The sequence below is a fragment of the Malurus melanocephalus genome, unplaced genomic scaffold, assembly GCF_030028575.1.
Source record: "Malurus melanocephalus ecotype Western Australia unplaced genomic scaffold, MMel_1.1 scaffold_556, whole genome shotgun sequence".
Lineage (NCBI taxonomy): Eukaryota > Metazoa > Chordata > Aves > Passeriformes > Maluridae > Malurus > Malurus melanocephalus.
The window spans coordinates 72814-97267 of record NW_026623788.1 but is presented as its reverse complement, the minus strand read 5'-3'; the positions used below and the strand labels follow the sequence as shown (position 1 = coordinate 97267).

Genomic DNA, 24454 nt, shown 5'->3' with positions numbered 1-24454 from the left:
ACAGGACATAGTCTCAATCTGTGCCAGGGGAAGTTTACGTTGGACATTAGGAAGAATTTCTTCACAGAAAGGGTGATCAGACATTGGAACAGGCTGCCCACAGAGGTAGTAGAGTCACTGTCCCTGGAAGTGTTTAAGGAAAGACTTCAGTGTGTGGCAAAGTGGCATTCAGTTGGCATAATGATGTTCAGTCATAGGTTGGACTCAACACCTCAGAGGTCTTTTCCAACCTAACTGATTCTGTGATTCCGTGATTCTTGCACAATCCCAAGATGTTCTTCCAGGTATCCCAAGGGTGACCCATAGAGCTGCTCCTGCAGACCCATCTGGTGGGTGCCTCTCCTGGACCACAGAGCTCATTGCCAGCTGTGACAGCCTGGGGACGAGGCCAGTCGGGRGCCTCTTGGCCCCAGTAAGGCTTTTGGGGTCCCTTCCCCCATCCTTTTTCTCTGCTCCTTCGTGTGCACGGAAATCAGCCTTCACAAATCAGTCAACAGGGTGAGGGTGCATTTTGCCTTCTCGGCCCCACGGGGCACAAGCCGTGCCTGCCCTGAATCATCACATCAAGGAGCCACTGCTCCAATCCTTCTCCCGGTCAAATGTTTCTCTGACAAGACCCAGACTTAACCCCACAAGCCGATTCCCCCCGCGCCCTCACTCCCTCATTCCCTCCTCCCCTTCCCCTCGCTCCCTCTCCCGCCCTCTCCCGCCCTCCCGGGCCCGCCCCGCGCAGTTCTCGCGAGAGCTCGGGCCCCGCTCCCTTTCCGGCGCGTGGCGCGGCGGTGGCGGTGGCCATGGCGCTCTACAACTTCAAGAAGATCACGGTGGTGCCGTCTGCCAAGGTACGATGCAGTTTTTTACTTGAAAAAGAAAGCTTCTTTGTCCCTGCCCCGGCTCTCATCGCACTCCGCACCGGACCGCCCCTCCCGCCTGCCGGCTTCCGMGGACCGCGCTGCCCTCCTGCCCCTTCCGCGGTGCCGGCGTGGTGTCGCCTTGGCCTCCTCCCCCTCCCGCGGGAGCGGTGGACTCGCCCTGCGCTGGTGCTGCTGGGCGCGGTGGCCCGTACCATGTACAGTGTCGGGGGGGTCCTGTCAGACGGGATCCTGAGGCCGCGCTTGTCTCTGCGGGACTGTCGGGGTGGCCCCCATAAAAATCCTTCTTGTTTTCCAAACCTGAGTTGTACAGACCCACATCGCAGTGTTTTTCTTCAAAATAAAGTCCTCTGCCAGCCCGAGGAAGGGGTTTTAAATTAAGCACGATGAGGGGAGCTCCCCGCAGGGCTCGGGGCGGCTGGGRCCGGGGRCAGCCCCCGGTTCATTGGAATAGAATCAGGGAATGTGCAAACTGCTTATTACTGCYTGTCCTAAAACATACGTGTCACACTGGGGATGAACTTACCTCGTTAGCTGTTCCTCCACCAAAATAAAATGGTTGTYTTCATAAGAACCTGACATTTTGTGTCACTAATCACGTTTTTTCCATTGCAGGACTTCATAGATTTGACATTGTCAAAGACTCAGCGAAAGACCCCGACTGTCATCCATAAACATTATCAAATCCATCGCATTCGACATTTTTACATGCGAAAAGTCAAATATACTCAGCAAAATTACCATGACAGGCTGACTCAGATCTTAACAGATTTCCCGAAATTAGATGTAAGTGTTTTATCATTTGCTGATTTCACTGTGTTGACAATTTGGTTGATTTCCAGTAGATTCTACTGTGAGTACTTGCAGGCAAAACCTGTACTGCAAATGTAGYGTGTTTGTACTAAGAACAGAAGTCTTGAGTTGTGCCTGTGGATGGTCACTGAAGGTTGGGTTTTACAAGCTTTTAGCTGATCAAATATGTTTGCCAGAAGTTGCTGTTGAATGAAGASAAAATGTGGGGATTTTTAAGTATATTATGCCTGCTTATTTTTTCTTTGTGTGTGCATATGAAAATTGTGCATATGGTTAGTCTTCCCTAGAAAATATGTCCAGGAAGCAAGAAATACCATAGTATGTCACTTTCCATCTTCAGGAGTTACTTTGACAACATAAATATTGTCCTTGGCCCCATAAAGGGTTGCCCTGGAAACACAGTATTAACTTGGAACAACTGCAACTGGATCCATGTATCCAGTGGGACTTTTTTATAGGCAGTTTTCTGCTCACGCTGAAATTGTTGGCCTGTTAAATTGTTTTTCTTGATAATTTCATATCCAGTAAGTGTTGCTCAAGAATTCCCAGAAATATGTTCTGGGGTGTTTTTTTAACATCACATGGTGAAATTTCTTGAGATACATAACTAGCTGAAATACTTCCTTTAAAAGATTTGTACCAAAAATGCCACTTCCTTGAAAAGGTGAGGGCATTAAAAAAAAACATTTTATTCAGTCTTGTATAGAGTTTAATGCAGCACTCAGAAAAAAAGGAAATTTATAATATTGCTGTGTTTCTGCTATAATATTAATTTCCTTTTAGAGACAATTTCTGTTGGTATCTTGCAGTTTTTTTATTTGAAAAAAAATACTTCAAAGTTGTAATATGAAGTATTTTAGAAAGTAAAAGATCAAATGGAAACTCCATATGAATAAGTTAAAGTTGTGTTTGCAGAAGAAATTTAGAGCGATTAAGATTCATGCATTTAATGACCAAGCAGATTATTTTTCTTACATAAGATAGTATGGAAAATTCCTTGGCTTTTAGTGTCATTTGTGTTGCTGTACTGGAGAAAAAAAAAAAGGAACTTATATAGTGTCCAAGAAATAGTTATTTTAAAGAAAGAAAATATAAGAATTTAATATTGTGYTTTTGTTTTAGGATATTCATCCTTTTTACGCAGATCTGATGAATGTTCTGTATGACAAAGATCACTACAAGTTGGCTTTGGGACAGATCAATATTGCCAAGAATCTGATTGACAAGTAAGGGATATAGATTTCTTTGGTTTTGGACGTGCCTGGTGGGTTGTTGGCTGAACTGTGCTTTCSTGTGCCCACAGTGTTGCCAAGGACTACGTGCGGCTGATGAAGTACGGAGATTCTCTGTACCGCTGCAAGCAGCTCAAACGGGCAGCCCTGGGACGAATGTGCACCATCATCAAAAGACAGAAACAAAGCCTGGAGTATTTGGAGCAAGGTTGGTGTTACATACGGGCTGAAAAAAGGCGTGTGAATTGGATATAAAGTTTATTATGCTTAATAACACTTAGAAGAATGTGTTTAGTACAGGTTACAGATCCAGGAAACAAAGGAACAGTTTTAAAATCCCCAAATACTTAAGAGTTTATTTTTCAACAAAATAGTTTTCTATTCCAATATTCTTTGAGTTTTATGCTATTGCTAACATTAACAAAAGTCACACCCATGCTTTTATGTACCATTTTTTTCTCTAAAGTATATGTGAAAAATATTGCTAAAGATTTTGCAAACATTACTCCTTACTTCAGTCTTATTAATCCTTCAGATTATGTTGCCTGATTTGGTGGGGTCATTCTAGATATAAGATGGTGGTCTTCATTTTTTAAATGTTTATGAAATGCTATTTTAGTTGTATGTAGTTAATTATGGAGTCTGCAAACAATTATATGCTTTCATAARTGATCATAATGTATATGTTATAAACAATCCAGCATATGTATTTTTATTCTCCCTCAGTAAAACTTAAATTATTGCAGATATTTTTAAAAATCTTTTAAAAATTTCAGTGCGACAACATTTGTCTCGTTTGCCAACYATTGATCCCAATACACGAACTCTTCTGCTGTGTGGCTACCCAAATGTAGGGAAATCCAGCTTTATAAATAAGGTATGTAAATAGTTTTTCCATAAATAATACTGAGATACGATTGAATTAAAATAAAGTAATTTCTAAACAATTTGATATCRTAGTGGCAGTCTGATGTGAGCAATAGCAAGTTCAAATGTGAAGAGAGGCTGAATGAAGTTCCTGGAGGAATAAATGGAAAATTATGATGGATTTTGTCCTTAAAAATCCTTATCTTTTTCAAAATAGCATCCCATTAGCATATTTTCTGATAGACAAGTRCTTGCAGAGAAGCTAGAATAACCATTTTTTAGCTTTTTTTTTCCCCCAGTTGTAAAAAGAGTGCGTTACAATTATGATTTACAGCTTTCAACTTCAGGAAATTTTAAGTAAATGTGTGTGACTAAATCTTGTTTTAAGGTTACAAGAGCAGATGTAGAAGTGCAGCCTTATGCTTTTACTACGAAATCTCTCTTTGTGGGACATATGGATTATAAGTATCTACGTTGGCAGGTAAGAACTGTTACTATTTTACATTTTCTTGAAAGAGAGAGCTGGTCATAGTCTGAKTGGCTTTTTTGCAATGGGAGTTGCATTTTTGTGTCTTGATGAGACGTGCTGTGTCTGACAGCTGCTGTGCAAGATCCAGAGTGCCAAATGAGGGCACCAGTCAAAATCTGTTCYAAAAATGTACATGCATGGGTCTGTTTTCAGTTGGAGGGAAGATGGGAAATGGAATTACTGACTGAAACCAGATCACTTTTTATCAAATTATCAAATTCTGGGCCAGGTTGGGGCAGCATTTTCCCTTCCTCTGCAATACTTGGAGTGTTGATTATGCTGAAACCTCATTCTTCTCCCATTTCTCCGTTTTCACATTCTCAGTTTGGCAGAGCTCACAGTCACTGAAAGGAAAAACTATTGCTGTTTTTACGAAGACAATATTGATGAACAATCAAGCGTGTGTTCTACAATAGCAGATCACACCTGATTTAATGATGTTCCTTTTAGGTAGTAGATACCCCTGGTATTTTGGATCATCCCCTGGAGGACAGGAACACCATTGAGATGCAGGCAATCACTGCCCTGGCACATCTGCGTGCTGCTGTGCTCTACGTGATGGATGTGTCTGAGCAGTGTGGGCATAGCCTGGAGGAGCAGGTGGAGCTCTTCAAAAATATTAAGCCATTGTTTGCTAACAAGGTGAGTTTGGTTCACATTATTAATAAAACCCAGGGTTTTATAACAATGTGACTTGAATTGATTTTGTTTTTTCCTTTTTATCAGCCGCTTATAATTGTTGCAAACAAATGCGATGTGAAGAGGATCTCAGAACTTCCTGAAGAGAGTCAGGTTAGGATATTTCTCTCACCTCTTTGGCATCTGATGTTTACACAAATACTGTGTGTATTTGTTTGGATGGTTATAATTTTTATTGGGCAAAAACTTTCATCATCATTCCCTTATTGAACTGCTCTAACAGTACAGTGGAAAGTAGCTGTACAGGGCTTGASCCCATCTTTCTTTGTATTGTCTAATGTAGATCCTTGCCTGAATATTGTAAATGCCAAGCTGAAGGCAGGTTCTTAGTGGTTTCAGAAATCTCTGATGCTGTGAGGACTTTCAGTTACTGCTGTAATTGGAARTTAGACAGTAGCCTTACTCACCAGTTCAGTGACAGTTCAGATACAGTGAGCACTACACAGWGGTGTTGCTGAACACTTGCAATAGAAGTTCCTGCAGGCCAATTCTTTTATATCTACAGATTAAAGCACACAGAATTTATTTTTCTCTCACTTTCCTTTTTTCCCCCCCTTATGGGTCATTTGTAGGTGCCTTTTAGAAAGTAGTTATTTGCTTTTAAAATAAGAAAGATTAAATAGAGCTATAGTTGTAAACTTTCTGTCATTTTTTTAGAAACACCTAATAAAATAGTAACACATTGCATGTATTGATACTGGATTAAAATTTCTGTTCTTAATGTATTGGTATATTAAGAAATAGGATGTCATTATTTGGGATAATTTTTCAATTTTAGAAAATATTTGAAGCTTTTGAAGCAGAAGGATTTTCTGTAATAGAGACAAGTACTCTAACTGAAGAAGGTGTGATCCAAGTTAAAACAGAGGTAGGTGTCTCCTCTTAGTTTTCATTAATGTGATCTCAGTTAAACTGCATTATTGTGATAAACTTAAAAAATGTTTTCCTTATTTCTTGTTGAACTTCAGTGTACTTGGGGGAAAATGGGAAATAATGTCATAATATTTTTTTTTAATTGTGATTTTTTTGAGTCCTGTTAAAAAATATGTATCTGCACATGCATCTTCCCATGATACTTTTTATATAAAATAATKTCAGAGTTAGGTATAGGACAGTAAAAGATGTGAAGCTAGATGTTTGGAATTGAATGTATGCAGTGTCATTTGCTGTTTCTAAAAGGCTTCATTCCTCACCTTACGTTGTCATGTGCACTTTCAGGCCTGTGACAGACTGTTGGCCCATCGTGTTGATACTAAAATGAAAGGAAACAAAGTGAATGAAGTATTGAATAGATTACATTTGGCCATGCCAACCAAAAGAGATAACAAGGTAAGCTACATGTTTATCCTGTTCRTGTATTTCCCAGTACTTCTTAAGTAGGATAAGAATTCTGTCATCATTAATCTGTGAACAGATTCATATGGTGAAATTTTCTAATTTATTATCTGTATGCCTTTTCCTGGTGGGAGCTTGGGATTTTGTATTCTTGAAAGATACATTACAATGCAGTTGATTGCAGGTGATTTATAGCAGTGTAAAAAAAATTGATGTGAACTTCTTTTCCCTTTTTTATTGGGSTGGAATTAATTCTAGGAGCGATTGCCTTTTATACCCGAGGGAGTAGTAGCACGTAAGAAACGCATGGAAGTCGACACTCCCAAGAGGAAATTGGTAAGTGGCATCTCTAAATCAGGAAATCAGCAGCTGGATTTCAAATTTGCTATGTTAACCCATAGCTTGTAAATGAGGTGGTCTCTAAAGCCATGTATGTTTTTGCAGGAGAGAGATATTGAACTTGAAATGGGAGATGATTATGTTTTGGATCTGCAGAGTGAGTATGACATAAGAATTGGTAATATTATTATTACTAAGCAGCAAAGGGTGGGTCTTTCAGCCTTAAGAGGAAATACCKAAACCTGACTCCTTTCAGCTAAATGCCAGTGCCACCATTTCATTGCACACKATCCTTCTGTTCCAGAATTGGTGATCATCAGTGATGTGTTTTGTAATGTCACTCAGTTATTTCCCATTTATGTCACAGACATAAAACAACTGGTCTGATGATTCAAGTGATTTTTTTCTTTCCATTCTGTTTTGTAGTACTTCATTAATTTCTCATGCTCTCTTTGTTAAGGAAGTATCAGTATGAAAGAGACTGCATGAGTATTGTGTTTCAGCTGTATATTTGTTGCATGGTGTATCTTGGGGCAGCGGGTCATGCCGTTAGTGACTAATCTTCGGCAGTGGGACGGAAATGAGAAATGTGAATATGGCAGAGGTGCTGCCAAATTTAGGAATCTGGCACTTTTGTTTGTGTGTGTTCTGAGTGGTGTTTTTTGTCACTGAACATTCTTTGAAATTAATTTTGGTCTCTATATCAACTTACGTTGTATTTTTAAGAATACTGGGACTTAATGAATTCATCTGAGAAATAYGATAAGATACCAGAGATATGGGAAGGCCATAATATACTTGACTACATTGATCCAGACATAATGAGAGTGAGTTTTTCYRTTTTTTGCTTCCTAYTTCTCTTTCCTCTTYATCTCTTAATTTTTGATATCAATTWCTATATGTAGATTAAAAACAAAGTATCATGAGAACCTGTTCTTTTTTACATTGTCTGCACTTGCTGTGGGAAAAGATAATATTTTAGRATGATCAAGGACAAAATTTCAGAAGAATGTAAAATTACTTCACCTTAYTAGAATGATGTTGATCTTGTCTGTTTCATTCTAAAATATGAAGTTTGCACTAGAAGTTACATTTCTTCATTCTTTGACTACAGTTAMAGGAATGTAGCTTCAAACTTTATGTATTTTTAATAATATGAAATTCATCCATCAAATTTATGTCTACTATTGGAAAGGGACTGAATGCTCAATATGTAACATTTTTATTTAATAACAATCACTGTTTGGATTTCCTGCTGGTTGTTAAGGAGGARTGATGAATGCAGCCCACAGAGCCTGCCAGTTATGCATTTGTGTTTCTCTGAATTGCTGGTATTCTGGACTCCYTCTGAATGTCAAAAGAGAAGGGTTTTGCAGAGTCTGTTTCCAGAAATGGTACAGCAAGCACAGCTCACAGGACTGTACAGCTGTTGTGATACACTGGGTAGCTTTGGGCAGCCACACAAATTTAGCCAAGTGATAATGTGGTGTGYTTGAGTTAGTCTGTACAGCAGTGTGTCCATAGGTTCACAGTTCTCTGTATCACCAGCTGCATTAGCTGTGCCTCAGAGAAATTGTTATCAGAGAATGTAGTTCTTCTTTGAAGGCCCTATATGCTGTCATGGCCCAGGACCATGCAAAATGTAATGTTGAGGGCTGTAAATCAAGCCTCTGATCTCCATTTTATCTCTTCCAAGAAACTGGAAGAATTGGAGAAAGAGGAAGAGCTGAGAGAAGCTGCTGGAGAATATGACAGTGAACCAGAAAGTGAAGATGAAGAAATGATGGAAATCCGAMAATTGGCAAGGAAGATCCGAGAAAAGAAGAAACTGAGAATCCTGCAGTCAAAGGAAAAAGATGTTCATGGTCCAAGGATGCCTAGAACAGCTAAGAAGGTGAGTGTATATTTTGTTATGGGCCCCTTCCATTTCTGGAAAAGGTCATATTTCTTTTTGGAGCCAGGTCTGATGGCAGAGTCTCTCCTGAGCGGTCCAGGACAATTGCAAAGTATTAAACGGATAACTAGACATTTTGAGAAAATTAATCTAGCTGCTGTTGCCCCCAATATCTCTTACATTCTCCAGAGTGCGTACCTTTTGGCAGAAAAGGAAACATTTTTTACCAAAATACTTCTCCTTGTCAGCTTTGTCCCCACTATTTGTAAGATTTTTAGGAAATGCTGGGCCATTGCAGTCCCGCAAAGCAGAATTTATAGGTGAAGAGAATTAAGTTGCAAAAAATTAAATGTGAAGGTAGGACTTCAGTTATTTGCTTGTGGATGTGATAAAGCTAAAAATATATAGTGAATATAATGGACTTGTGGTGGTGTATTGAGATAAAAAATAAGGTGGAACCCTTCTTTTTTGAAAGAACCTTGTTTTCTTAACTGTGTTTTTATAGGTCCARCGGAAGGTGCTAGAGAAAGAAATGACTGATCTTGGACTTGACATGACCAATAAAGATGATGTAAGTCTTTGCTAATTAAACACAGTATTTATCTAAAGAATATTTWAATTTCTTTGAGCACAGTTGAAATGCTTATTATAGATGGCACAAGAGCAAGGTGGGATCTATTAAGGATGAAATAGGAACCACAGATGAGGCAGTTGGTACTGTTGAGTAACATGATCAAAACACATTAGGTAAGCTGAAAATATAAACTAACATTTATYAAGGATCATATATATATGTGCACTGCTTTGTTGGAATTTGTGTAGGATTCAAGAACAGGCTTGGCTAAACATACTTCTTAATTTTGAATTCTTCTTTGTTGGACGAGACTCTACTATGTCAGAAATAGTTATAACAAGAGATCAGGCCTATCTTTTTATAGTTCATTAATTCCATGAGCTGTAATTGAAGTTTTTGAGGGCAGCTGGCATCTGTAAATGTAAGGCAGCTAAACTACTTTAAACAGAGATTGGCCTTCAGGAAACATTTCATTTTAACAGAAATGTAAAAAAAAACCCCGTTTTGTACAGCAAATCCAGCAGTATTACAGCTGCCTGGATCTTGAGACCTCTAATTCTTTAGCTAAACAAGGAGCTAGGAAACAAGGGCTGTCAACACTACACCTCTGAAGCAAGCATTTATGGTTCTCAGAGCTGTCATGCCATGTTGATGTAGGAGTGATCTCAGTGAGAAAGAATTTAATACTTATGCTATAACATGATAAGTTTTCATGTCTGAAATTCTTTAGGGCTTTGCTCTGTGCACAGGACACTAATCAAGGTAGGTTTCTTTATTGCTTTTTTGCCGTTGCAAAATTGCCTCAGTGTTGCTATCCATTAATTTGTCTTTTTATTGATTACTTAGGAGTCTACTCACAAAAAAAACCTCCAAACCCCCCAGAATTAGTAATTGTGGAGGGAAAACGTTAGTATTCACTGAAGTATGAGTGTTCCTGTCGGACAGAGGGGCAGTGACCAACAGCTGTCAAGGTCTTTAGGTTACTATGGAATAACCAATGTAATTCATCACAGCAATTCTCTTTCTCTTTTTCCTGTTTGATTAGAAATGGAGCGTGTCTGAACTGATTGTTTCTGGTTTTAATGGTTCAGTGATGTTTTCAATTTCAGGCACATTATGTGAGAAGATCTCGCAGTACCACGAGGAAACGTAAACGGGATGAATCTGAAACCCCCAGGTCGGTGTCGCGCAGTCGCAGCTGCTCTCGCACACCACGGGATGTGTCTGGCCTTCGGGATGAGAAGGTAATACATATATATATATAATAATACAAACCAAGCAAGTGCATTTTAATTTATGTTTCTAAATGCAAGTCTGAAGAATTCTGCAAACTGTGGAGTTCCACCTTTAGTAAGCGAGCACTTGCAGGGACAGCACAATCCTGTGTTAATGTACTTGAGAGTTTTGCTAAGGAGGGTTAGTGTCACTTGTAGAATTGCTGTTACTGTCCTTGATAAAAACATCCAGCTTAGGTTTTTTTTAAAGGTCAAGCTTATTACCTGAGTTACTGAGGAAGTGACTTTGCATGTTTKTTTGTTTTTAAATAGATGGTGAAGAAGGTCAAGATCATGGCAAAGAAAGCTCAAAAGAAAATGAATCGCCTGGGCAGGAAAGGAGAGGCAGACAGGCACATATTTAACTTGAAGCCCAGGCATCTGCTGGCTGGAAAGAGAAAATCTGGTAAAACACAGAGAAGATAAGCACTCWTGTGAATCAAAATTAAAAATGAAATGTATTAAAACTAATTTCTAGTCCTCTCATCCTTTTTAGTACTTGGTGTTTAAGTGTGTGGTTTGTCCTAGTGGTTAAAGATACATACTTCAGTGTTTCAATACCTTGATGTTGCAATTGCAAGCAATACTGTGAGAAATTACTCAACACTACTGGCACAACCCATTTATAAACACATAAAAAGTACTTTCTTCCATGCTCTTATTCCTGACTTTCATGTAYCAGTAAAGCATTTATATTTCTATACAAAACTAATTTAAAATAAGTGAAGTCTAGAAATGTGAACACTTGTTAAACTGCCCTTAATTAAAAATGCCCAGGTCCAGTAAGGCTTGGGTTGCTGCATGCAAGAAATTCTTTGTGATGAGTTTATATTGCTGGTGAAGGGTGAGATGAGTGGGGAAATAACGGGAGATCAACAAGGACTGCACAAAGTTTGTATTCGTGCACTGAAGCACAGGAGAAATGCTGCCACTTCATTAAGATAAAGGATGACTGGAGGAGAAAAAAAAAGTTGCAGTTCAGCACTGACCTGCTGTCTGTAATAACCTAAAACAGTGTGTGCAGGGAAGGTTACACCTTACAACTTTGAACATTTCAGATTAATATTAGTATTTCAAATGTGTAGTGGATGAGGATCAAATTTTGTCCTAAGTACATGCATGCTACTGTCATCCTTGGCTTAGCAAGCATTTTCTCTTCAGAAGCTGATAGACAAAATTCTGTATCTGCTCAAAGCAAAATGTATTGTGAAMTGTTAAATACTTCCTTTTTGTCCCTACTTGGTCAATGGTTATCTGAGGTTTGTAAAACGATGCATTATAAATGGGTTGCTTGAACAGTACACCTAAAATCCATGTTAAAAACACACACACCTAAAGGGTGTGTGTTAGGGGGAAGAAATCTTAAATCACTACTTTTTAAAATGCAACCAATATCTATTTAGATGTCAGCTTTTGCATCATATGTAAATCTATATAGTTTCATCTACTTTGTGTAGAACTAAAGCATATAGTAATGCTGCAAAGACCAAAATCAAGAGAAACTGTAAGGGACTTTGAGGAACTGTCAAGCAAAACCTTTCTTCCAGCTTCCTTATGGAGTTTTTCTGCTTCAGGATATGCTTTGCCAGCTTTTGCTCCAAGCTGAACTAGAAAAACAACTTTTTTCTAGCACAGATCTATGCCCTACTGCCCCGCCTATATGGCACTGCTTCAGTGGTGTTTAATGGGCAGGGTGGTGCTTACAGTGTGGCAATGACAGGGATTAGTCTCCAGGTGACTTCACATCTGAAAAGAAAACAACAATCCAAGGATTTAGGTAAGGTGTTTTAATTACAAAGTTAAATTTAGAAATTATTTGGGAACTACTCCATTACCTACAGCTGGGTAACATAGCTGATTGCACTGAATTCAAGAGAGCTGCTACGTCACATCACTGTTCCCTCACCCAGTACTTGCTTTAAGACAGTACATCAGTTCTGGCCAACATACAACAGACTTGGCCCTAAAACCTAAGTGTTGAACCAGGGGAGATGCTGGTACATCATAGAACCTTCAGTGCTGCAGTTACAACTGGGATAAGAAAAGAAACCCTGACCAGTGGAAAAAGTTAATTTCACCCTGAAACCAGGCAAAAACTTGTTACAACYGTGTTTTACTTGCAATGAGAGGTGGTATCAAACATCCTATTTCATCAAGACATCTCCAGAAGTTAACTTAAAAAGTTTAGTTTGGGTAGTGTGCTAACAGAAGAAATCACAATTAAGCTTTTTTAGGAAAAAATACCCCAAATCTATAATTAAAATTGAAGCACCCTTGAGTATTTGTCCTACTAAAAAAGCAGTCCATGTTACTAACAATTGACTGCAAGACCAAAAAGGATTAGCTGTGGCACTCGTACAATTTCTAATTAACTGCCATCAAGATCCAGTTTAAGCCCACAAATTGTAAGTCTCAAATTTTGGGGTTCAGTACATTTATGCTGTCTGAGAATGACTAYTACAAGAAAATAGAATATCTTATATCAAGATACCTTTGTTTTCTGGAAGATGGAGAAGAGCCATTTAGTGCATATCCTGTCTCCAAAGACAGATTACTTCTAGAATTAGACAGGGCACATTTTCATTTGATGTAATCAACCCTTTTTTTTAAAATTTAAGAGATATCCAGTACTCAGCCATCAACTAATCAGAAAAGCCTGGAGGATTAAAAAACCCCAAACACTGTTCATTATCTAAAGCTTGAACACATATGTCAGCACTTCAAAGCCAAACTCACTCCATGCAGACAATCCAATTACTTAAGCTTTTATGGGTTTGGTTAATTATAGAGTACAGTAGCTGAAGAGATTTGCTTTCTGCAATTAAAAATAATCGTGATTACTTTGAATTGTTTTTTTCTTCTGGCAACTGGTCTTCTCAACATGACTGCAGAGCCGAGTCATACATAATCACTATTTAAGGCGTGGTCACATTCTGGGGTTTCATGCTACTGTTACTCATTTTACTGTTACCCATTTTACATAAAATCAAGCTTAACTTGCCCAAGAGAACCAAGGATGAGGTGGAAGAGGAGGCAACAGAAGAAMAAACATTGGCTATAACATCTGTATAAACATGCTCCATGTGGACCAATTCTCTGCACTTAAATCATGATTGATCAGTATTAATGAGACAACACATCATTGCTAGCCTTCAGCACCTTTTATCCCAGCTGTTTACATTCGGTGTATTTTTTCGTGTTCAACAAATTTGWTCAAGTTATTCAAGTTATCCCACCACTTAAAAAGGAAGGTCTCTGCTATCAGCTTGAACCATGGAGTAATCTTGACTTCGTTCTTGGCAGCTTTGTCCAAGAGCTGTTTCAGTTCTTTCTGTGTCACGTAGCAGTAGCTTTTGATCTCRTTGGGGTCAGGATTCAGTGTCACATCCTTCTGCACAAATAAAATATAGTCTATCTCATGTTCTCCCCAGATCCCATCAGACTTGGCCTTGTAGTGAATTCGTGTCAGGTAGGAGATTTCTTCTGGAGTTACCTACAACCAAAACASTTTGTCAGAACCGGTGCCAGACCAGGAAAATTGCACTGCTGGGCATTGCAGTACAATTTATCAGCTATTATCCTCTTAGAAATTAKTTTTTCCCAAGTGTCCCAAGTGCAGCATGCTTTTTCACAAAGTATTACTAGGAAAAAGATTTAAATCACCCTGATGGCATGAACTGCACAGCATTTCTCTTTCCAGACTCACCCTGTAATACTTGAAGTGTATTTCTCTTATATGATATGCTTTAAATAATGTTTATCAGACTTTACTGCACACTCACAGAGCAGTGGTGAACACAAATATTGGCACCTATCCCTCACCTCCCAAGAAAAGACTTAACAACTATTTGAAGCCAAGATCTGAACCACAAACTGATACACCATGTGTAACCCTGCCCTCCAGGGATCTCTGGAAGCTCACTCAGTTCTCTGCATCTCCAAAGATAAGTCAATTTTYAGGTTTGAGGCTGACTGTCTGCCAGACACAGTTGGTCTGTAAACTGGCAAGTGCTGGTAAGAATTCCTGTTTCTCCTTCCTTCCTTTACCTGCTCCATGGGAATTCCCAACTCTGCTTTCAGTCGCCTCTGCGCTGCTCTCCGAACACCAATGGCATCATTTTCTTCCAGTTCTAGTGGATGGCTTAGAGGATGACTGCAACATGTGTTGGTAAAACAATCTGCAAGAAGTTAGGATCAGTCCATTTTTGACACAGAATGACTTGGAAAAAAAAGAAACAAAACCACAACACCAAAACTCTCCACAGACAAAGGCCAGTTGTTCAATACATCACACCTTTGTTCCCTTTCGCAGAGAAAAAAAAGGGACCTTTTGCACCTCTTGTTTTTCTTTATATATTTTACACTGGGATTTGCCTCTGCCAAGCACTACTTTGCAGGCTAGCATTTGATACACATGAGGGCAGGCACTCTTATCCCCAAGGCAACATCTACCTGGAGATCCAGTCTTTAAAGACCTTGTTGATCTCTGAAATGCTAATTAAAACTACTTTTGGGAATTTATATGTAACAGGATATTGAAAATACTCCCAGAGYGTCAAGACCAGCTGACAGGAAGTAGAATGAAACACAAAGTTTATATCTGTGTTTAAAGRACAATGTGTCCATACTCTATTTCAACCTCTTGTAAAAGGTGAACTCAAAAGCATCTAAAATAGAATAATACAAACCACATTTGAGCATTTTGACCAGTTAGCAGTGAAGGAAAAATTAGAAACAATCTCCAAAGTAAAGATTTGCTTGGAAGGAATAAAAAGGTCTTTGTTCCTCATTGGAAACATTTGATTTTGTTTCCCATTGAAAATTCTGCGACTTCATGCTCCCTCCAGCATGTCTCATGTATGCTATTTCTGTTTCATTCCCGTTCTTATTTTTATGCCTCTCCATTTGGCAGTAATAGTTCCAGAGTGTTCAAAAGTCAAGCACTACAGAGTTTGGCCACAGTCTTACTTCTTGCATAGTTAAAGAAGAGTTTGTTAAGACAACACAAAGGTCCAAAGATCTCCCAAGCACCAGGGCTCTGCTGCACATCAGCTTTTACCACTGGAATGGGACACTCCTCACAGCCACCAGAGCCATCTCTTCAACTCCAATAAATGTGTCTTGCAGCAGAGGCAGTAACACCACACCCTCTGCCTTTGCAGGTCAAACACACAGGGAACAATCATCTCCCAAGAGTTTATATAACGATACATTAGTGCTCCCATTATCTTACTTCACGCACAAGATATCTTGAACTCTCAAAAGTATTGGCAGTATCTCCTCTCCAAAGAACTAAATTCTAAAACCTCAGAATGAGTTACACTGCAGGATTGGATTGACATATTTTTTTTAAATATTGATCTAAATAAAATATTTATATAAACACAAAGTTTCAGTACTAACCTGGAAAYGTAATTTTTGCATCTGACCTCTGCTGCAGCAACARTTTATTTTCTGTATTAAATAAGAAAACACTGAAAGCTCGGTGCAGTAAACCTAAAAATAAAAAACAAAAAAGAGATCTTTTACAGAAGAGAAAAAAATGTATGAAGACAGTTTAAGGGCTTAGAATGGCCTCATTTTTGGGTAATCCAATTTAAAATTAATATATGTTAAAACCCAAGGATTTTGATAAATAACTTGAGCTATTATTCAGGTTTCTATGTCAGCTTATGCAAAAAATGAAATTAGAAAAGTGCTTAGAACAAAAATGCAGCAGAAGAGTTCCAAACTCAGTTCACCATTCTGAATATGCACATTTGGGCAAGCTTCCAAGGACAGCTTGGTATCCATAAATTTCCAATCAAAAAGAGATGACTCAAAAATTCCTAAAAACCTGTATGGAATTTCAAGACTTCAAGAACTGCAAAAGTACAAGTAAAATAGGCTCCATTTAAAAAGTTTAATTGCTGTTTTCTTCACCTTTTGAGTCTGTTATTCATCACTGTTCAGGAAGCTTCCCCAAGTAGATAAAAGGATATGCTACTATGAGAGACTGATGAACCTCATWTAAACACACAATCAGTTAAACTCTCTCCTATCAGCAGTGTGTGAGGGGGGTGAGCTACTTTGAAATGAAAGCCTCTTCTACTTGAAAAAGATCTCAGCAAAGAAGCAAGTGGCATTCTTCAGAAAAGGCTACATAGAACCAGGTATCAATAATACGAAAAATTACAGTTTTATCTTCAAAATGCAATTAAAAATATTCATCAAGCTTGTATGTATTATTCAAGCACACATTTCTCTCCTTTGTAGGTGCCTCCAATTGAGTGCTCCTCCATTCTGCAGAATTTTAACATTAGATATTTTATACTGGGGAGGAGCGGGCTGTGGGGAAGTACTTGCTCTGGTTTGATCCAACATTCACCTGAGATTAAGGCTTTAATCATGACTGTGCTTCTGAAAATATTTAATCAACTAAATGGTTCAATTTGAAGATAAGCAAACCATACCTTTATCAATGTTCTCATTCAAATGACAGTTTTTCTTGGTATCTGCTCCAATCTTATTGTCATTTTCATCAATAAGGATGCACATCTCTGCCAGGAGCTGCACCTGCTGYTCATCCAGGTGATCTGTTTTTACTTCAGGCATCGTGATGGTAGCACACGTTCTGCTGAAGACAGACAATGAAGAGTCAGTCACTAAAAACAACATCCATAAGGTTCTGGGCAGAGTGTGAGAAATAACCAAATGGCTTTTCTGACATGGCGTAAATTGCACACTAATTGCTTTTAGGTTCSTGAAATTTCCTRTCCACAAYACAAATCACATAGCACTTGGCAGGWGCTTGAAACATTTTCATTTCTCAGTAAACCCTTGCAGCAGCTGCTGCGGGACAGCCAGGCTGAACCTAACATTTTTACGGACTGTCAGTGGCAGGAATTCCAGTTCTGACCTTCACCTCGCTTCACCCCACTGCCTGCGCATGCTGTGCACAGTAACTCTGTCTGCACTTAGGACGCTGAGCATCCTGCAATCCACGAATATTTCTCCTCTCCACAGGACTTTAAAGGCTCAGTAACACGGTTACAACCTGAGGCACCTCCAAAGCAACACCTGCCCCGCCCCGAGCCTCTGCTGCCATGGGCGTGCTCCCGGCAGCCCAAAGAGTCACAAAATGGGTCAAGTTGGAAGGAACCACAGGGGTCGGTCACCTGTTGGCCCTCCCTGCTCAGTCTGGGTCATCCCAGCGCACACGGCACAGCCCTGCATCCCGATAGTTCTGAACTGTCTCCAGTGAGGGAGACTCCACGGCGTCTCCGGGCARCCTGTTCCAGTGCACGGTCACCTGCACAGTATGGAAGTGCTTCCCCATGTTCAGGTGCAAATCCCTGGGCATCACTTTCTGCCCGTTGTCTCTTGTCCAGTTGCTAAGCAATAAGGGCCATCGTCTTAGCACCCTCCCACAGATATTAACAGATATTAACAGATATTAATAGATATTAATAGATATTAATGATGTCCCCTCTCAGTTGTCTTTTCTCGAGGCTGTACAGACACAGCTCCCTCAGCCTTTCCTTGTCAGAGATACTCCAGTCCCTTAATCACCTTCCTTGCCCTCCGCTGGACCCGTTCCAGGATCTCCACGTCTTCCTGGCAYTGAGGAGTCCAGAACTGGACACAACGCTCCAGATCCGCCTCAGCAGGGTTGATGGGCAGGATGACCACCCTCGGCCCCCGCAGCCCGTGAGCCCGCTGGGCAGCTGTTCCCGCCGCTGTCGCAGGCCCGTGCCCCGTGTCCCGTGTCCCGTTCCCCGCTCACCTCCCGGTCCGTGCGCTCGGCTCCCGCCGCTCTCCCCTCACAGCGGGGCCGCTCCGAAGGGCCGCGCTCCCGGCCCGGAGCAGCGCGCGCCACATCCCGCGTCACGCCCCGCCCGCCAATGGCGCCGCCGCCCGCCGCTGACGTCACCGCATCGCCCGATCGCCCCACTGCGGCGCGGGGGGCGGGGCCAGCAGTGACAGGGAGAGGCGGCACGCGCGGCCAATCGCGATACAGCCGGGGAGCAGCGTTGGCCAATAGAAACAGGGAGCGGCGGCGCGCTGGCCAATGGGAGCGGGGCGTGCGGGGCGTGCGGCGGTGCCCACAGCCGGAGCAGGAGAGGATCGGGATCGGATCGGGATCGGGATCGGATCGGGATCGGGATCAGGATCGGGGTCGGGATCGGATCGGGATCGGGATCGGATCGGGATCGGGATCGGGATCGGGATCGGGATCGGGATCGGGATGGGGATCGGGATTGGGATTGGGATTGGGGTCGGGATCCCGATCCCGATCCCGATCCCTGAGCAGCTAGAAGCCTTTAATTTCTTCTGGTAACTGGGAATCACAGAATCAGTTAGGCTGTAAAAGGCCTKTGAGATCRTCGAGTCCAACCTATGARCGGACACTACCATGTCAACCAGACCATGGCACGGAGTGCCACATACAGTCTTTCCTTAAACACCTCCAAGGACACGTGACTCCATTGACTGCCTGGGCAGCCCATTCCAAAGTCTAAAGTCTTGCCTGTTTCTAACATTCAGAGCCGCTTGCTGTCTTTTCACCCACCCAAGAAATCCGAAGGACTGTGACCAAGCATTGTCTCCTACGAATGTGTTTGTGGCAAACAGYTCCTGGGCCGAAATTCTGCTCGGTTCTAGGACTGTTTCAGGTGGTGGCCATAAGCCCGAGCCTGCAGAGTAACAGGGCTTTTTGGCACATTTAATCCTGGATGCTTTTCTTTGATCCGCGGTAGCATCCTTTGAGCTGAAGAGGCCCAGCATATGCAGCACAGATCACAGCCTGTGGCACTGGGAGCGGGGAAATACTGGCTCCCCTCCCGCACTGGCAGCTACTGATGGTGGGAAGCAGTTCCTGCGCTAGTCAGGCTCCAAAATTGCCTGACTCAGTGAGCTCTTGAGGGACAGAGAAGGGAACACAGTTTCTGGGTGGGGATGGAGCACAGCAGGATGTGAAGATGAACTGGTCAGATAGGGGAATTTAGATATGCACAGACAGCAAACTAGAAAACCTTCAATAACAACCTCTAGAAACTTCACACCACCGTAGCWAAGTACCTTCTCAGCAAGACTTTTGCTGGTTTATTGCTCTTCCACATATTTGGGTTTATGACTGAATGCCATAAAAGGCCTAGAAATGGCATTCAACATGTCTTGGAGGCATATCTCGCTCTGATTCCCTCTCAGCTCAAGTTCCACCATTTCAATCTGGCTTGTTCGATTTTTCCTGTGAACAGGACAGATGGCCTGTCATTCAGAGATATCATTAGCAGCACAAATGTTCAAGCGGACAGTTAATATTTTACAAGGCCSGTATCTTACAGCATTCCCCTGTGCTGAGACTTGGTGAAAGAGACAAGACTGGAAGCAGTTTGGGTGAAAGCCACTTGAAACCAGCAGAGCATCAAAAGTGGAAAAAAGAAGAATATAACAGCTACTACATATCCATAAAACATAACATAAAAATATTAGAATTAATGGTAATATTGTGTTTTTCATTAATATACTACAAATCTAATGTTATCACAAGAATGTTAAAAATAAATATGTACTCTCGGAAAGGACTGAAATGTACACAGATTACTTTTTATTGAGTTTACTTTTCATTACTTTACAGATTACTTATTGCTGAGTCACTGGCACAAAAACATAGTAACTGGAGACTAAGCTTTGTAGAAATACTGAGAACATCCTTCACCACATCGGTCACTTGCTTGTTTCATTGTTCCAGGTTAAAAAAAAACAAAACAACCCTGTCATTTTTTTCTTTTATCATTTTTCTAAAGTAATAAAACAAACTACACAGATCTATCAAAAATACAACTACTGAGATATACAAACCAGAATTTTATATGATGACAACAGAGTTAACAAGCAACTCTCCTGTGAGTGAAGCTCTTTTGGAATAGAAGTTTCTCCCCTGGGAGGAAAAGATAGGTCTGTGCCTGGGGCACTGCTGGCTTGGGACATGAGCAGGTGGACACAGTGACCTTCAGGCTACACAGGAGAGGGGAAAACATACTTATAGATGATAGTGAAAAGAAGGTTTTCTTACTTTGTTTACTTGCAAAAACTTCTATACAGGTACTTTATAACCTGGCAGTCAGAAACAATTAGAGTTCCTGTCTTGCACAGACAAACAATGCACGCTTCACCTGGGTCAGTGCTGGTGAGCAGAAACAAGTGACAACAAATCCTGGTACATAATGAGAAGCAAAGAAGTGGGGATGAAGGATGACAGAGACAAAACAAACCATTTTCACCAAACAAACAAGGGAAAGACTTAACAAGCCTTCAAACAAAGATACTTTCAGAATCAGGTGTTTTACGTCACCTGTATCATCTTTCCTTTTGCTCCCCTCCAGACCTGTTCTGCACCTTCAAAGCTCTTTGTGTTGAAAATAAAACATGCTAATTTTTGAAGTTCACTGAAACCTCAGAACTTCTACTCCACCCTGAATAAACAATGCCTGAAGTGACATACAGATGCATTTGAGACTTAATTTATGCATCTCCCAAAGTCTGCTGATTGTTTTCAAATGTTCAGCTATCATGGAACAAACAGTGTCCTGTAACAAATAGAAAATCATTCTTTCACCTGAAAATCCAAACAGCTGCAAACCACTGACAGACTTGCAGTGTCWACTAAGAAAAGGAAGTGTAACCCCCACCAAACTGAAGGAAAACCTTTTAATTCTCCAGCAAATTAAACAAGATCATGACAAACTGCAAGATGAAATAAATACTGAACAAACCTGGGATTGGACCTCARTCTAGAATGCATAAACTCCTGAAAAAATCTTGTCCTCAGTTTTYAGATTTGCCAAGGAAAATTAAGAGGCTTCTTTCTCCCGCTTCACATCCATTCTTACTTTTCAGCTTCCTATTCACTTACTGTGATGTTCAAGACTTTCACTTCACCCTCCTCATCTACAGAGCAATCCTTGTTCCTGGTCTCCCTAGAGAATTCCTCTCAGGATTCTTTTCCTGCCCTGGAGTCGTAGCTCTTCAGAAAATATTTGTCTAAATGATCCACTTACATGATGAGCGAAAAACAACCTGGGGTTTATCTGAAATGAGAGGTAAGAACTTCCCAGTCTGAACTAATCTGCTGTTCACTTCACTCTTCTTTCTTAAAAGGCCTCTTTCAGGGAAGTGGGTTGGCTTCAGCTTGCTTCAGAGAAGACAGATGTCTTTGTAGTAAGAATGTAATACATATATGCTAAATACATAAGTAGGATGTTGTATTTGCATGAAGTTCTGCTATCGCAAGCTGATGGAAAGAGTGCTATGATGGATGGCTTCCAAATGTTTTTATACAGCATAAGGTGAATGAATAATGGTATAGGAAACCACTCTTCTAGGAAGGAGTTATTAGAAACTTTCCTATATGAATCAAGAAATAACCCTTGAGTTCTTTTCTCCCTTAGAGTTTTTTGTTTGTTTTGGTTGGCTTTTGTTTTTCTTTTTTTTTTGGTTTGAGCTCCGGACAGGATGCTTTGCCTTTTCCTGCTACTTTTACAGGGTTAAAAAATGCTAATTTGGGAGATTCAGCTGTTATTCTGTTCTGTTGCTGATTTCGCAAGCCTTGTATTTTGTCTTTTCAAGGTCAGCCATGGGTRCAGAAGTAGATTTGTCCAAGACAACCTAGCTTTTGCTACTCTTTTTTTCTGTGATGCTTATTTAAAAAAGCTTCTTAGCCATTGAAAAGATGCTGACTAGTTCTACCCTATTTCCCTAGACTCCTCTATTGCTATCTATGACTCTTGTTTTGTATCGGGTGGCTTATGAAAAGCAGGTCATTTGTTCTGTTCTTGCTCCTATACTTTACACAATGCCTGCTACTCTTGCAGTGCCATGACAAAACCAAACTGGTAGAAGAGCTAGAGTGACAACGGCCACTTCTTTTTTTCTCATGAAAATGCAGCTGCATCCATACAGGGCCTGTAATTTTCAGGTGAGGCACCCTGTACCAAGGAAAAAGCTGTTTAAGCCCCTATCTTTCCTTATTTCAGTATTATGCATTTCTCTGTAATGCACCCTGCTCCTAGGGAGTGAGCCAYTCCAGAGGACAAGGAAGTTGCCAAGTGTTCTCCCGGGAAATCTCTAACATGGATCTTTGTACACCTGCTGGACATTTTTTTTCTTTCTTGCTTATAGCTAAAATTGTTACAGTACAGTAGTATAATGTAAGGGTAAAGTAATTTTGGTAGGAATAATGAGGMTTAAAAATATTTAGTTAGAAACTGAACAGCTGAGAACTTGGAATTGTCACTTGGCTAAGATGGCTGAGCCACCCACAACTGCACCAACTGTAAAGAGAATTCAAGGCATTGAATAGGGGCATTTGRTCAGGTTGTGTTCCAGCTTTCTCCTGGGCAATTCTGTTCCACCTCTTGTCCCTCTCTTTTTGCCAATGCAGTTTCCCCTCATTTCCACTCCTTAAAGCCATTTAGCTATTCAGTTTGCTCTCTTTTAGTGGCTTTGAAGAAGGGGATAGGCTAAAATTATTGGACATTCTCAACCAGTTAGGCTGGTGATCTTGGAGAATGACCCTTAGTAATGAAAAATATGCTAGTAAATAGGTAATTGTGTTTGCCAGTGTTTAATACAGCTTTAAGACATGACTGCACAGAAGTGGGTAGAAAGGAAAAAAGACAAATGAGAACTGCAGGCAGACTTGTAGTTGGGAAGCACATTAAAAGAAAATGTAATATTTCCAGCTCTCACTGGCRCATGTTCTTCTGGCCTTTTTACAGACCTCTTCTAAGGCAGTTAAGATAATCTGCCGGAAGAGAGAAAATAATTAGGCAAAGGCCTCTTTTGACTTTCACTATCTGCTACAATGAATAAGAATTTTAGGTGGAGGTTTATTCTAACTGTTAATCAGCAGAGGAATTAATCACATTTCAATTACGCRTTGTAGGCTTCAGAGTGAACAGGCTACTTGCAGAACATTGTGGTTAGCTTTGATGCGCTGCTGCTGGCATTCCGTCTGCAGACAGAGCAGAAAAACTTCACATTCGGTATTTCCCAGCCATTCTGTATTAAAAAATASGGGATTTCAGCGGTGCTTCCGGAAAGTTTCATCTCCCTTTCMAGTGCATCTGATCCAGTAGTTACTAACTAACTACTAAAGCAGCAGCAGTTTTCATTCGGTAACAGTAACAATAAGCTAACAGCTTTGCCCCGAGGGGYCACAGCCAGGATGGAAAACACCTCAGCTGTTCAAACACCAGCTCTACGGTGACCCGGGGAGCAGCGGGGCTGCGGGGCCGGGGGGTGCGGTGRTGGCATTGCCGAGCCCGGGCAGGAGCGGGGCCGGTGCCCGGTGCCATTCCCGAGCCCGCGGGTCCGTGCGGGATGGGAGACTCTCCCAGTGCCCGGTGCCATTCCCCAGCTGTGCAGGGCGGGGGGTTCTCCCGCTGCCCGGGGCACTGCAGAGCTGTGCCGGGCTGGTGGCTCTCCCGATGCCCGCGGGCGTTCCCGAGCCGTGCAGGGCGGGGAAGCTCTCCCGGTGCTCGGGGCACTCCCGAGCCGTGCCGGGGGGAAGCTCTCCCGGTGCTCGGGGCACTCCCGAGCCGTGCAGGGGGGAAGCTCTCCCGGTGCCCGCGGGCACTCCCGAGCTGTGCCCGACGGGAGGCTCTCTCGGTGCCCGCGGGCATTGCCGAGCCTGCGGGCTGTGCCGGGCGGGAGGCTCTGCCCGTGTCCGGAGCAGTGCCGAGCTGTGCCCGACGGGAGGCTCTCCCGGTCCGCATCCCGTCGCCATCGCGGCTCGGAGCGGGGGCCGCGCCGCTTCCGCCGGATGTCGCCGCGAGGGCTCGGCACCGGGGAGGCGCGTCCTGCCCGAGCGGCACCGCGATCGTCGCTGCTGCTGCCTCCGCTGCTGCCCCTCCCGCCTTCTCCTCCTCCTCCTCGTTGTCCTCATCCTTCCCCTCCTCCTTCTCCGCGCCGCCTGCGGCCCTGCCCCTCCCCGCCCGTGGCTGTGGCTGACAGGTGAGTGCGGGGGCAGCGGGGCGCGGAC

The 24454-nt window shown here is 41.8% G+C and overlaps 3 protein-coding genes across 4 annotated transcripts in view; 2 read left to right on the top strand and 1 right to left on the bottom strand.

Annotated features, from left to right (window-relative positions):
- The first annotated feature begins 748 nt into the window (after positions 1-748).
- Positions 749-11180, top strand: GTPBP4 (GTP binding protein 4). The gene is made up of 17 exons (XM_057382222.1): positions 749-842; positions 1488-1658; positions 2808-2911; positions 2989-3125; positions 3694-3794; positions 4173-4265; positions 4764-4955; positions 5040-5105; positions 5791-5880; positions 6231-6341; positions 6606-6683; positions 6792-6843; positions 7413-7513; positions 8383-8580; positions 9086-9151; positions 10264-10398; positions 10702-11180. The coding sequence occupies exons 1-17, from the start codon at positions 795-797 to the stop codon at positions 10852-10854; spliced, it is 1896 nt and encodes a 631-aa protein (XP_057238205.1). The 5' UTR covers positions 749-794; the 3' UTR covers positions 10855-11180.
- Positions 11181-12200: 1020 nt separating this feature from the next.
- IDI1 (isopentenyl-diphosphate delta isomerase 1) lies at positions 12201-18301 on the bottom strand. The gene is made up of 5 exons (XM_057382223.1): positions 18194-18301; positions 16881-17044; positions 15832-15924; positions 14476-14606; positions 12201-13921 (listed from the first exon to the last, which is right to left on the bottom strand). Exons 1-5 carry the CDS (start codon positions 18286-18288, stop codon positions 13604-13606), a joined length of 801 nt encoding a protein of 266 aa, XP_057238206.1. The 5' UTR covers positions 18289-18301; the 3' UTR covers positions 12201-13603.
- Positions 18302-24253: 5952 nt separating this feature from the next.
- Positions 24254-24454, top strand: part of WDR37 (WD repeat domain 37) — a 46958-nt gene continuing 46757 nt past the window's right edge. For both annotated transcript variants that reach the window (XM_057382220.1, XM_057382219.1), the window contains exon 1: positions 24254-24426. The gene's annotated coding sequence lies outside the window, so the exon portion shown is untranslated. The remainder of the gene's footprint in view (positions 24427-24454) is intronic.